This window comes from Colletotrichum karsti (assembly GCF_011947395.1).
Source record: "Colletotrichum karsti strain CkLH20 chromosome Unknown Scaffold2, whole genome shotgun sequence".
NCBI lineage: Eukaryota > Fungi > Ascomycota > Sordariomycetes > Glomerellales > Glomerellaceae > Colletotrichum > Colletotrichum karsti.
The window spans coordinates 1,399,652-1,413,326 of record NW_024065902.1 but is presented as its reverse complement, the minus strand read 5'-3'; the positions used below and the strand labels follow the sequence as shown (position 1 = coordinate 1,413,326).

The 13,675-nt window shown below is 52.9% G+C and overlaps 5 protein-coding genes across 5 annotated transcripts; 3 read left to right on the top strand and 2 right to left on the bottom strand.

The window, feature by feature from the left end:
- Nucleotides 1-301: 301 nt before the first annotated feature.
- CkaCkLH20_00953 (uncharacterized protein) lies at nucleotides 302-1,018 on the bottom strand (the record flags this gene model as incomplete). The annotated part of the gene is made up of 4 exons (XM_038883673.1): nucleotides 302-435; nucleotides 494-631; nucleotides 687-873; nucleotides 926-1,018. 4 exons carry the CDS (start codon nucleotides 1,016-1,018, stop codon nucleotides 302-304), a joined length of 552 nt encoding a protein of 183 aa, XP_038751268.1.
- A 2,503-nt stretch (nucleotides 1,019-3,521) lies between these two features.
- On the top strand, nucleotides 3,522-6,766 carry CkaCkLH20_00952 (nuclear serine protease 2; the record flags this gene model as incomplete). The annotated part of the gene is made up of 4 exons (XM_038883672.1): nucleotides 3,522-3,877; nucleotides 3,935-4,131; nucleotides 4,192-6,489; nucleotides 6,540-6,766. The coding sequence occupies 4 exons, from the start codon at nucleotides 3,522-3,524 to the stop codon at nucleotides 6,764-6,766; spliced, it is 3,078 nt and encodes a 1,025-aa protein (XP_038751267.1).
- Nucleotides 6,767-7,875: 1,109 nt separating this feature from the next.
- CkaCkLH20_00951 (uncharacterized protein) lies at nucleotides 7,876-8,436 on the bottom strand (the record flags this gene model as incomplete). Its single annotated transcript, XM_038883671.1, has 1 exon — nucleotides 7,876-8,436. The coding sequence occupies one exon, from the start codon at nucleotides 8,434-8,436 to the stop codon at nucleotides 7,876-7,878; it is 561 nt and encodes a 186-aa protein (XP_038751266.1).
- Nucleotides 8,437-9,470: 1,034 nt separating this feature from the next.
- CkaCkLH20_00950 (uncharacterized protein) lies at nucleotides 9,471-10,694 on the top strand (the record flags this gene model as incomplete). The annotated part of the gene is made up of 2 exons (XM_038883670.1): nucleotides 9,471-10,222; nucleotides 10,271-10,694. The coding sequence occupies 2 exons, from the start codon at nucleotides 9,471-9,473 to the stop codon at nucleotides 10,692-10,694; spliced, it is 1,176 nt and encodes a 391-aa protein (XP_038751265.1).
- A 658-nt stretch (nucleotides 10,695-11,352) lies between these two features.
- Nucleotides 11,353-12,699, top strand: CkaCkLH20_00949 (uncharacterized protein; the record flags this gene model as incomplete). Its single annotated transcript, XM_038883669.1, has 3 exons — nucleotides 11,353-11,500; nucleotides 11,565-11,988; nucleotides 12,051-12,699. 3 exons carry the CDS (start codon nucleotides 11,353-11,355, stop codon nucleotides 12,697-12,699), a joined length of 1,221 nt encoding a protein of 406 aa, XP_038751264.1.
- Between the last annotated feature and the right edge of the window lie 976 nt (nucleotides 12,700-13,675).

Below are 13,675 nucleotides of genomic sequence, written 5' to 3'. Positions count from 1 at the left end.
GATTTTCTTGAGCAAGCTAAATGTGTCTACCTCAGAAGGACATCTGTCCAAGATCCTCGAGAAACCGACTTCTCATGTCGTCAGAGAAGAGAGACCCAATGAGGGGAGCAAAAAGGTGACCGTTCATCAAATCCCAAGACCGTTTCCATACCGACGTCATACTAAAGGGGACCCAATAGCTGCCAAAAGGCCAGCGTCCAGAGAAGATAGAGAAGCTGTCATGTCGTCGAACGTGTGACTATGCGTCGTTCCACTGCCTCTCGTGGAAGGAAGGGACGACGCCGTGTCGGCGGAGCATCGTTTACTGCTCCTTCTCGTCGGCGTTCTCCTCGGGCTTGACCTTCTCATCGGTCTTCTCCTCCTTCTCCTGCTCGTCGTCCTCCTCGGCCTTGGCAGCGGCCTTCTTTCCTCCGCGGCGCTTCTTGGCCGATCCATCTGTTCAGCGAGTTAGTCTATGGTCCATTCAGATGGCAAGAGATGAGAGGGAACATACCAGTGGCGGTGGCGGCGGCACCGCGCTTGCGGGGGGTCACGGGCTTCTTGGGGGTGTCGGCCTCCTCGGCACCCTCGTCGTCGTTGGCGTCCTCATCGCCGTCGCTCTTGGCGGCCTTCTTGGGCGTCTTCTTGCGGGCTGGTGAAAAGTCAGTTATGAAAAGATGGAAGAAGACGAGGCAGAGAAAGCTCACGAGCACGGGGCTTGGCCGGGGTGGCAGGGCTGTCGGAGTTGATGTTCAGGTCGCGGATCTGCGCCTGGATGGCGGTCCACTGGCCTTGCATGGCCTTGAGGGTGCGGCCCTCCATCTCTATCTTCTTCCACTCCACGCCCTTACCGTCAGGAAGAATGGAGGCGATGATGCGGAGCAAGAGCTGGAGCTGGGCGAGTGTTAGGAAAGTCCCGAGTGGTTCCGAAGAGGCAGATACTTACGCGCTCGCCCTCGGTCCATCCGCCGGCACGGACAGCCTTGGAGGAGCCCTCGCCGTTGTTGGCGGGGGTGTCGGTCTTGGTAGAGTCGGCCATTTTGTGCGAGTGGCAGGTGGTGAAGAGTGAGATGCTCTTTGGAGTTGCCTTCGTCAGTAGGGACTTGCGGTTTTGGTAGGGGAGGGGGCGATTGAGGTCACAGTGATGACTGGTACCTCATCGATAGCACAGAGGAAAGAGGGAAAAGGAAAGACTTACTTGATAAATTGTTGAGTGCAGATGGGGAGCTTGCCTGAGATGATTGGAGAAGTTGCAATGGTGGTAGGTTGTGATGGGGGAGATAGCGGTGATGGGTGGGCAAGAGAGAAGAGAAGATGAAGATGGGGAGGACGGAACGGTTCTGAGAGAAGGCAGGGCTTTTTATGGCAACTGGAGGCGACACGGAGGCAGGCAGCTTGTTTGGGAGTTTCTGGAAAGAGGAAGGAAGGAGATCGTGAGTTCCTTCGTAGGAGCACTTGCCTGAACGTCTTTGAATAAGAGGCCATCGTGCTCTAAGGGCGTGGTAGGCAGGTGTCTCACAGTTCATATGAGGAGCAGATCCTTTGGGTTCTTGCCTCGAGAGTTCTTGAGTTCTCTGTGGCCTTTGAGAGTCGTCAAAGGGGCTTTTGAATGTGAAGATTCGAGATAGATTGAGAAAATTGTAGAGTTGACTCGTGTTATCGTCACTGGGCTTCTTCCGGTTGTGAATATTCAGGAGTTTTCTAGTTCTCAATATAGGTTAGTTTGGCAGTTAAAGTGCCTTCCTTTCCGGTTGAAGGGATGGGGAGTGGAACCTAGTAGCCTTCATATTAAGGTATACTTTATTAACTATGAATAATCGGCTTGGATTTAAGACTTGATACGGCTAGGCATGGGTTTACATCGCAAGTCCGAATAGGGTTTTGTCGACCAAGATCATTCCACAGTCCCAGAACGAGGGTCTTTGGCTCATCAGTTCCGGTCACGAACCAGTCGAGCAGCAAATTGGTCTGTAACGAGCATTCTGGACGTTTAATGGAGGCCGTCTTGGTGATCTTAGGCATCTTGTGAGATAAGACGAGCAATCCATTTCGCAAATTCGTATATCCGTTTCATAGACGCCAACTACTCTGTATTATTATCTAGCACTGCCGTATTTACTTATTTTTATACTCGGATGGCAACAAAGATATCGCTATATCATTCATTAATTACGTCCATTTGAGAGCTCTTGATTAGTGACAGCAGGGAAAATACCATGGTGTTCTTGGCTGCCAAAAACCACGCCAAAAACCACGACAATGTGACATAAGCTCCGAATACAGAAGACTGTCCAGCACAAGTAGAAAGTGACTCCATGCCACTTTGGCAAATCCCCTTGCCCTATCATCGTAGGTGTAGATAGACCTGAGCAACGCGGAGTCCCTCTCGGAACCATGGTAGGCTTTGAAATTTCACCGTTTTCAGACCAAAACAGAGTCATAACAGCACAAGCAAGAGTTCACGGCCGAGGATGGGATGCTGGGAATTGTGCTGACTTCGTATCTGTGAGCAATGATAGACAGACGTGTCGTCGGACGAATCAGAGGGCGCAAAAGGGTCTCCAGATCAAGGTGCGACCTAGCAGGTCATTCGTGCAAGCACAATGTGAGACCTGCATATTTATCCAGTCTGGAAAGCTCACAGCTGCCCCTGATGGTGTGCGCTCTGGAGAGCATGATCCATCGCCGTCCCATCTAATCCTGCGGGCAGGCACACACCCGTTGACGTCCGTCTGTCGAGATTGTTAGGCGGGACGTTGCCGCAGTGGCAGGCAAGCCTAGCGAAGGTTACAGGCTCCTGGAGTGACGCTAGTGTCACATTACATCAGCAGCCGGGAACAATTATGGGAACTAAAGCAGGGATGGGCACCCTCCCGGGAACTGCACCCATATACCTTAAGCGGGCTCTTATGCATCTAGCCTGGTGATCTGGTTCTGGGTGGCCCCCATACTGGCCACATCCTGTTTGTGCGCGTTTGCTTCCGTTTTCCGCAACCTGAAATTTTTCGACGTTCAACAGTTCGACCAACTGTTGGTTTGCTTGATTATATTGCTCTTTGAAATAAGGGGTTCATCGCAAGAGTCAGAGCTTCAGGTTCACATCCTGACACTGTTTTCCCCGAAAGCCAACCAGTCACTCGTTCAACGTCCCGGTTCGAACGCCCTTGGAGGGTTGCCGCTACCATCCTCTCCATCGCTGGATGCGCGCCGTCTTCGTCCGCAAAGGGACTGTGACTTCCTTGAGCCTTGCATCCACCACCACTACAACCACACGGATCACACCTTGGACGACGTCCACCATCTTCGCCGCCAGACGCCAGTATTCACACCAGTTACTGGCCAAACACGGCTGCTCCCGCGCGCCTCTGCCCGTTCCTTTCATAGACAATTGCTATAAGACGACGCAACGATCCCTTCTCGAACACACCCGCTGCAGTCTCTTCTCTACCTCGTCCCCCGCCGGCGCCGTCGCACCTGACTCTCCATCGAACGTACAGCAGAGCCAACCCTCCGAAACGTCAACCGCCCCAACGACCGCAAACATGAACGGCAATACCGCATCGCCGCGCTCCAAGCGCAAGGCCCCCACGAGCCCCGAGGGCTTGCGACCAAACAAGCAGCACCGCGCCTTGAATGGCAAGCTTTCCGCCGGCGACAATACACCTGAAGTTGAGCTCGAGCATGCTTCTTTCGTTGAGGAGGACGAATCTGGACTGGAGGAAAGTGCCATGCTGAACAGCATGCTGAGTATCGCCCAGGAGCCCGAGGTGTGGCAGAAGACCATTGAGAACGTTGTCAGCAACGTCGTCTCTATCCGCTTCTGCCAGACTTGCTCTTTCGACACAGACCCGGCGTTGACCAGCGAGGCGACTGGCTTTGTGGTGGATGCTCAGAAAGGGTAGGACTACTCTTCAGCGTCAGGAAAGTCAAAGGGCTGACCATTGGACTACCACAGATACATTCTTACGAACCGACACGTCGTTGGATCCGGTCCCTTCTGGGGTTACGTAGTCTTCGACAACCACGAAGAGGTCGATGCCTACCCCGTCTACCGCGACCCTGTTCACGACTTCGGTATCCTGCGATTCGATCCCAAGGCTGTCAAGTACATGAAGCTGAACGCCCTGCAGCTCCGGCCAGACCTTGCCAAGGGTGAGCATATACCCTGATGGGCAACACAGTTTTAAAGTGGAGGCGCTGACGTATGTGTAGTGGGTGTCGAGATCAGAGTGGTTGGTAACGATGCCGGAGAGAAGCTCAGTATCTTGTCCGGCTTCATCAGCCGTCTTGATCGCAACGCGCCCGAGTACGGCGATGGCTACAGCGATTTCAACACGTGCTACTACCAAGCCAACGCCGCCGCCAGTGGTGGTAGTTCGGGCAGTCCAGTCGTCAACATCGATGGCTATGCCGTGGCCCTGCAAGCTGGTGGGCGTTCCGACGGTGCTTCAACAGACTATTTCCTCCCTCTCGACCGGCCATTGAGAGCCCTGCAATGTGTCCAGCAAGGCAAGCCCATCACAAGAGGTGACATCCAGTGCCAGTTCCTCCTCAAGCCTTTCGACGAGTGCAGGCGTCTTGGTCTTACCCCGGAATGGGAGGCCGCCGCTCGTAAGGCTTTTCCCAAAGAGAACAACATGCTTGTCGCGGAAATCGTACTTCCTAAGGGCCAGTCGGACCAGAAGATTGAGGAAGGCGATATTCTCATCAAGGTGAACGGAGAGATGGTGACGCAGTTCATTCGCTTGGATGACCTTCTCGACTCAAGTGTTGGCAAGACAATTCACCTCCAGCTCCAGCGAGGTGGCGAGGACATCGAGGTTGAGATTGAGGTTGGTGATCTGCACAAGATCACTCCCGACCGTTTCGTGTCTGTCGCCGGCGCCTCTTTCCACAGCTTGTCATACCAGCAAGCTCGCCTCTACGGCGTGGCCTGCCAGGGAGTCTTCGTCTGCGAGGCTACTGGCTCTTTCAGGTTCGACAACGCTGACAACGGCTGGCTTATTCAGAGCGTGGACCATAAGAAAACGCCTGACTTGGAGACCTTCATCGACGTCATGAAGACTATCCCGGACAAGTCTAGAGTGGTTGTCACATACAAACATCTGCGTGACTTGCACACTCTCAACACAACTGTCATCTATGTCGACAGGCACTGGTCAGCCAAGATGAAGATGGCTGTCAGAAACGATGAGACGGGTCTGTGGGACTTCTCCGACTTGGCGGATCCTCTTCCTCCCGTGCCCCCTGTCCCGCGCTCTGCGTCCTTCATTGAGCTAGAGAACGTGAAGCATCCAGCCATTGCCGATTTGGTTCGAAGCTTCGTTCACGTCAACTGCACCATGCCCGTCAAGCTGGACGGCTTTCCGAAGAACAGAAAGTGGGGCATGGGACTGGTCATTGACGCTGAGAAGGGCCTTGTCGTCATCTCCAGAGCCATTGTGCCTTATGACTTGTGCGATGTCACCATCACTATCGCCGACTCAATCATCGTTGAGGGCAAGGTCGTCTTCCTCCATCCTCTGCAGAATTACTCAATTGTGCAGTATGACCCCAAGCTGGTCAATGCGCCTGTTCAGAGTGCGAAGTTGAGCACGGAGAACATCTCACAGGGAGCCTCGACAAACTTCATGGGATACAACCGGATTGGAAAGATCGTCCACGCCTCAACGACTGTTACCGAGGTCACTGCGGTTGCGATCCCTGCCAACTCTGGCGCCCCCAGATATCGGGCCATCAACGTCGATGCCATTACCGTCGACACAAGCTTGAGCAACCAGTGTGGCAGCGGTGTTCTCGTTGCGGATGACGGCACTGTTCAGGCCCTCTGGCTTACTTACCTGGGCGAACGCTCGCATTGCTCTAACCGGGACGAGGAGTATCATCTCGGGTTAGCCACGCCCACCCTACTCCCCGTCGTTTCTCAGATCCAGCAAGGCCTGGTTCCCAAGCTGCGGATGCTTTCTGTCGAGCTGAGGGCTATTGGCATGGCTCAAGCCCGGGTTATGGGAGTATCCGACGAGTGGATTCACAAGGTTACCGAGGCCAACAAAACACACCACCAGCTTTTCATGGTGAGCAAGCGGACGTTCGAGCGTGACCAACAATCCGGTGCCCTGTTAGAAGGTGACATCTTGCTCACCCTCAACGGCAAAGTCATAACCAAGGTTTCCGAGCTGGATGTCATGTATTCTCAAGACGTTCTGGACGCTGTTATCGTCCGCGACTGCCAGGAGCTTCACATCAAAGCTCATACCGTGGCTGCCGATGATGTTGAGACTGACCATGCCATCTCGTTCTGCGGCGCCATTCTGCACCGCCCCCACCACGCCGTCAGGCAACAAATCAGCAAGTTGCACAGCGAGGTTTACGTCTCAGCTCGCACGCGGGGCTCACCCTCGTATCAGTACGGCCTTGCGCCCACCAATTTCATCACCCACGTCAACGGCAAGTCGACGCCTGACCTGGAATCCTTCCTTGCTACGGTCCAGAAGATTCCAGACAACACCTGTGAGTGCCCTATCCGTACTCTGTTCAGAGCGTTGCTAACTGTTTCCCAGACTTCCGCTTGAAGGCCGTCACATTTGACAGCGTTCCGTGGGTCATTACGATGAAGAAGAACGAGCACTACTTCCCGACGATGGAGTGGATCAAAGATCCCTCTGAGCCGTGCGGCTGGAGAAGAAAGACGTACGAGGGAGGCGAAGTGTTTGAAGGTGAGGGTCCTGACGGCGTGATTACCAACACCGAGGACGCCGAGATGGTTGACGACCCTGCTCCCATTTGATTGAGTGGTGAAGCAAACACTATCGGCCCCGGATATGCTTGCGATTTCGGAAAGATGCTTGTGGAGCTGAGAGAGCCTCCGAGCATTCTTTGGCCGGCTTTTGTAATGCTGCGCATAGTAATTGTTCTTTTCTTGCACAAATCGGAAGGGGCTATGGCATACCACGGGAAAATATGGACAGGGCATGGCTGAGGGATTCAAGGTCATGGGCGCACGCACGGCCGTGAGGACAGCATTAGCTGGTGTCTTGTATGTACATGTAAAAAAGGGAGCTTTCAAGGCATGTCTTGGGGACATGACTCTTGTCTGTATGCTTTTCCTTTTCTTGTTTTAGTTTCTGTTCAATACCCGTTAGACTTCATCAAAGTCTACATATCAACAGTGAGAACGATATGACCATGCCTCCGAAATTATCTCCAGCCGATGTTTCTGGTGTGGGAATTGCAGATACGCAGAATGCTCCGCCTCGTATATTGTGAGGAGACTCCTTGCATCAAGTTGGACAATCCGAAATCTTGCTCAATATCAACGCCCCGAGTGGCTTCGATGCCTATTTACTCTTCTATCACTTCCCGTGCAGTACCAGGCGATTTCGGCCGCCGCGACCAACGACTCCCAGCTACTTTTTTGAACCGATATTGCCGCTGATCGAGACTACCGGCGATGGACGACTCATAGCTGAAAATTGATGAAGGAGCAGAGGTGGAAATAGATGGCGTATAGCTGAAAATGGACGGAGGATCTGAGCCGCGAATATCACTGTCGCCGTCGTCAAAAAGTTTGGGCTGTCTTATTTGAGGCAGCTGATCAGGCACCGCCTGAGGTACTCGCAGAACCGGTACATCCCCGGCATTGTTTCGGTTATGGTCGAAAAACACTGACATAAAATCGTTCTCATGAGGCAGCTGAACACTTGTTGCCTGAGTTTCTTGTCGAATGTCTTCAAAAGTGTCGTCTAAAGGGACCACGTAGGCATCGCCGAACATGTCGACTGCCACCACGTGGCCAAATACTTCGTGCGTCGATGAGCCAACGACCCAGTGACCGGATTCACCCTCGGAAACTATCTTGTCAGCGATGCATCATCACAAGGGTCTATGCTCGGCTCATCAAGGCTCACCTTCGCCTTCACGCAACGTCAGGGTGAACACTGGAGTTGCAATCTCCGCTAAACCCAACAAGATTCGAGTTGGGACGTTGGACAAGGAGCCAGGCCTCGACAAACCGTTGCCTCCGACGATTTCGACTTCCTGGTCCGAAATATACCGGGAAAATCTTCCAACGTTGGTGCCGACATAACTCACATCGACGGGCGTGCCCCCAAGGTACATGCTGGGAAGCACCATGAGCCCGCTGCTAAATTCGAACAACGCCCAATCATAATCTGGAGTCGAATTTCGAATTCCACCATAGCCCTTCACCGTCACTTGACCGAGTTGCCGCCCGTGGTCACTTTGACCCGCAGGCCTCTTGTCCTCGTTGACCTCTTTCGTACGTGGTGCTAAGTTCTCTTCTCGAGAGTTTGCAACGAGATCATCTGATGAGTCGAGACTGTCCACGTCGAAGACGCTGTGGCCTGCCAACATTCCATACAACTGGGCGCTGCCGTCGCTTCGTACCAATTTGATAGCACCGCCGCAGACGGCGACCTTGGGGCCGTTGGGGCTCATTATCTTCACAGGTTGTCCCAACAAATTGACTCCATGCTGCAAAGGTGAGGCTGCTCTGCCTTGCTCATCGTCAAACACTGGCAACCCCGATACTCTGGCTACCAAGCGGGGCGGGCGACCCTCGACAACGACTTTGAATGAGGGTATGTACGGATCGCAAGGATCGCATAGTTCTCTGATGGCCGACTCCTTGGTGAAAAAGTCCCGTACGAGACTCGAGATGTTGCTGGGACAGAGCACGACCAAGTAATCACACGGCGTCTCGTCATTACTGCCGAGAAACATTTGACGAAACGATACCAGGCCAACTCTCGCGCTCTGCTTCTTGATGCGTTCGAGAAGTAGAGGCTGTATGTGGTCGATTATCTCGCCAAAATGCACTGCGGCTGCCCGGCATGGCTCGTGTGGAGGCTTTTTGTATCGGCGGAAATCGCGTCCCCCCAATATCACTGGGACTCCCAGGGGCAGCGGCGCTCTGGATGAGTTGGCGGCTTCGCGATCGTGGAGTCCGGGCAGACTGCCTTGAGAGACGTAGCCTGAGTCAGCTAACGGTGTTCGACGGTCGATATCCGTCTGAGAGCCGAGTGGTTCACAACCTTCATGGTTCAAGTGACTGAATGTGTTGGTATGGGGTTGGATGGAAACGACCGCAGGTCCCTCTGCCATCATTAGGTGTATGGGTTATGGCGGTTTGTCGGGAATTGAATTTGGTGCAGAAAGCAAGAACGGAGCATGAATGATGAATGAATCGTAGCGAGGCCGTCTAGAATTGGTTGCGCATATATACAATCATTTCATTGGGTTGCAGCCTGCTGTGCCACTCAAATCCGAGGAGGACGGGAGCCCTGGTGATTATTTGGTGCGCATGTATCCAACACAGCTCACGGGACCACAGCCTGCTTTGAATGTGCAAGAAGTGCGACTAGCCGCTGCAGGTCAAGCGATGTCATCGGTCGCAACATCCTCCACTTCGATCTTAAGAAGCAAAAGCTATCATCCTCATCTCTTCGATTCGTGGATATCCATCTTGCACGATGAGCGGCGTAGGCCCACCTATCTTCCCCCTAGAGTCGGTCTCGAGAGCTCAGCTGCAGGAACTATGCGAGATCCTATGGCATCAGCCGAAAGATGCGGATGCTACTTCATCACAGCCCTGGGGAACACATTCGCCGCAGCAATCGCGAAAGACCAAATTGGAACCATACTTCCAGTTCTATAGGGAGATGACAGCTTCGTACATTTACGATGCTTTCCCGCCGGACGAAGTCCAGGCATTGAGATCGCACGAAGACCTCTTTAACATCGCAAGATTAATCAGGGACAAATCAGATGTGAAAAGGGCAGATTTGGTGAAGGATTACTTCGACAGTCGTAGGGACGACGGAGAAACGCTCCCTGAAGACGAGGATCGAGCTTTCAACCTCGCTGTCAGAGTGATGCTAATGGTTGGCTGCTCTTTCGAGGGCCAGATTGGCGGGCTCCTGGAACTTGGGACGGAACCCAGCATTTGGCGGAACGAGCAGTCGCTTCAAGATTTCGTTTCGGCTACGTTCCCCACCAGACATAACCCGGTCCTCGACGACGACGATGTATTGCCGGACATGAAGTCAGCTCTGAGAGCGACAAGACTAAAGAAGGTCGCCGGTTTGACCTTTGAGGGTACAGATGACCTCAGAAACCACCTTCGATTGAACCATAAAACCGGCGTTGTCGAGGTGTTCCATCATACCACCGTGCTAAAGGAGTATCTGAGGGCTTCCAAGGATCAGATTGGTCAAGGAGCTAGGTAGGCGAATCGTGCCTCTTGTTGCGACGTATTGCTAACGATTCCCAGCAGTCTTTTACCTCGTCAGCTTGCTCTCGAGACCATAGACTCTCTGCAAAAGGTGTTGTTTCCTCTTGACAAGGATTCTCAGGCTCTTCTCCTATCCCTGGTCTCGAAGCAATCTCTAGACCCCGATTGCCGCAGTCTGAGCTACCCATCTTATCGGCACGAACACGAAAGAAAGGTCACGTACCAGTATTGGGGTTCCCGGCTGGTGGATCTATATGAGGAACTCGAGAATCCAAAGCCACGAGATACGCTTGGTCTATGGCTGAAAGCGAACAGCAAGGAACGCCACGTGATGCTGGCAACGCTGGTGGGGGTAATGATAGCTATTATCTTGGGCATTCTCAGTCTCGTCGTCGGGATCTTCCAGGCTTGGGTGGCGTATGAGGCTTGGAAGCATCCTGTAAAGGAGACCCCTGAGAAGTAGATACCAGTTCTGTTGTTCAATTCTCAAATGCCGTAGCTGGAGCACTGTGAAAACAAAAGGTCTGATTTAGACTGGTTTTCCAAAAACTTTATGAGTTGAACTCAGCTGAGGTCGGTACCGTCTCCGGTCTAGTGGAGCAGACGGATGGCGCTTTCCCGAAGAGGAATACAATGTGGTCGGAGTTGTGGAGTCTTATGTCCGGGGCCGCCCGGCTGATCCTACGGCAACCAAAGTCCCTATTGCATGACCTGGGCCAGACTGCTTCTCTTCTTCTCCCTCTCCTTCTGTGAGTGCAGTCCAAGGATTGCATATCTCTTTCAACCTGAAAATCCAAAGTCCGTTGCTAACGACTTCGGATCTGACAACCATTCAAGGAAATCAAAAGTTAGCAGTCATGCCGGACCAATTCGCTTTCGTGTTTGTGGGCGACTCAGGCCGGACTAAGTCGTCCGACCGATCTGTCATTCGCAGCCGGTGTATGCAGGGCAAGAATCGCCAAGAAGGGTCGAGACGATCGTTACGAGCTGCGCGGAAGGCCGCGAAGTCAACCGGGGCTTTGGCGGTCGTCGAACATAACCGAGACGTTCCATGCAAACCGGTCTCGTCCAGATCACCTACTGACAGGGTTATCGGCTCAAGGAAGAGCAGGAGGACAAAAATGTTATCAGCAGAAGAAGACTGCCCCGATGCCGAGTCTGTTTCAACGAGTGTGTCGCTATCAACACTATTGTCCCCGCTGAGCAACGTATCCCTCATACGCTTTGCGGATGACTTGGAACAACCATCTCAACAGACGCTTTTTCAGTGTGAGTTGCTCTCATACAGCCCTTGCGTCTCCTTTGTATCGCTGCCTGTGTCTGACACTTCCAGTATTCACGTCAACGACTCTCAGACAGACCTTCTACCCCATCGAACACTGCGTCGACTTACCTCGCTCTCCAAACTCAGATGCCCTATCATTCTCCTGGCTCCTGCAGGACAAGATCTTTCTTCACACCATCTTGTTCTCTTCCACTGCCATCCAGGACCGTCTACTGGACCGCCCTTCGAGCAGACTCACCCACTTTCATCTCCGCCGCACCATCTCCCTGCTCAATCAGTCGCTTTCTCAAAGTAACTCCCATGAAAATGAGGCGTTGTTTCATGTCATCCTCATTCTTGCCATGATATCGGGCCTCTGGGGCGATTACGATTCTACCGCCATCCACCTTTCTGGGTTGCAGCAAATCGTTCGTCTTCGTGGAGGACTAGATTATTTGGGTCGCTATCCGAAGTTGCATTTCAAGCTGGATCGGTGAGTTGATGTTGACGCCGCCGTTTCATGACCAAGAATTGAGTTCATTGACGTGGAACCAGCCTTGCTTTGACCTGGGCTCTTGGGTCTGGAGAAGTCCCGAATTTCTTTGTCGGACCCGTATCTTGGTCACCGTACTTCGGTGCGCCCTTGGTCGCCGATGGCGACCCCCTTGACGCCAAATTGCTCGGATCAATTGTCGATTTGAGGCTCCAGGGCACATTTAGCGACCTCAAACGCTTAGTCCACTTAGTCAACGATCATTTGGCAAACGGCTTGAGACTGGACGGACTGCTATTCCAAGACTCCTTGGGCTCCATCCAGACACGTCTTGTGAAGCTCCAAAACGGTCTTGAAGCTTCGGATGAGTGTATTCGCCTAGGAATGCTGGCCTTCCTTTCGACCACAATGCAAATTCCTGGGGGAAAATTCCCTTACGCGTATCTGACGGACAAGTTTCGAAATTCCTGCAAGACATTCATCATGCGAACACCGGCGCGCGAAAGGCTCATGTTTTGGCTGCTTGTCGTGGGCTCCATTTCCGTCTTCGAACCAGATGAGCCGTGGTTGGTGTCAATCCTGGCAGGACTTGCGGCGCCACAGCTGTCCTGGGAGGAGGCGCGATCGCGGTTGCAAGATGTGATGTGGATTGACGGTTTGCACGAGAAAATGGGCCTGTCCGCCTTCTCAGAGCTGATGCATAGAACTTGACATAGTTGACTTTGAATCTGGGTGCTGTCCAGCTGATTTTCAAATTCTTGTCACACGATTATGTCTGTTATTGGATTCAATGTCTAATTAGCGTAGGCTCAGCGTCGGACGGGATCCAATCCAATTTGGGGCGAGGACCCGGACCTGGATCGTGCTCTAGCGGAATATCTATCACCCGGCGCCAACGTCGGGCCCAGTGGACCCGGACCAAGGGGAGGCCCGGGCGTTCAATCTCCAACCTCCATCCATCCACTGCACTGGAGGACGGGCAGGCACCTAAGAAAGCCAATCCACTATTATCACGACTACTTTCCACTGTCACCCTTCTGGGCCATTCATCTACATACTCGACCAGCAAGATTAATCGTCATCTTCTATATCGCCTGCGAATCAAAACGCAAACATCGATCTTGCTATCTTTCTTGGAGAAAAGGAGCTGTTCTGGCCACTCAATAACCACATCAAAGCCCATCCTCAACTCAATACCTCAAGATGGCGGACTCAAAGAACGACAAGGCGTACAAATATCGCCAAGAAATCAGCCAGGTAAGAAAAATGCTTGCTGTCTTTCCTTTTGCTTTGAAGGCTTTCTCGACATTCTAAACTCCCTGGTCCGCCTTTCACGCGAGCACACTTGCACCTACCTAGTAGTGCTCAGCCGACACGTGAAGGACTCCCATCATGCTGTCGAGATGCCAGGCTGGCTGCCTTGCGGTGTGTCGTAATACCTGATGCTTCAGAAGGACTGCACACTCATGTTTGGAGTTTGCTTTGCAGACGCAAGTGCGAGCTGCTGCTGGGTGTAGTTGACCCGCTTAGTCGACTGGACGGCGATACATCCTCCTGGGCAAGTAGCAAAGATGGCTCCCGCCTCGGTTTCTTGAGGCTTGCAACTCAGCTCCTTCCTGATATTCCCAACGCCTTCTCCTGCTTCTCGAAACGCTTCCATTTCCATCTCCGTTGCCCACCGAAACTC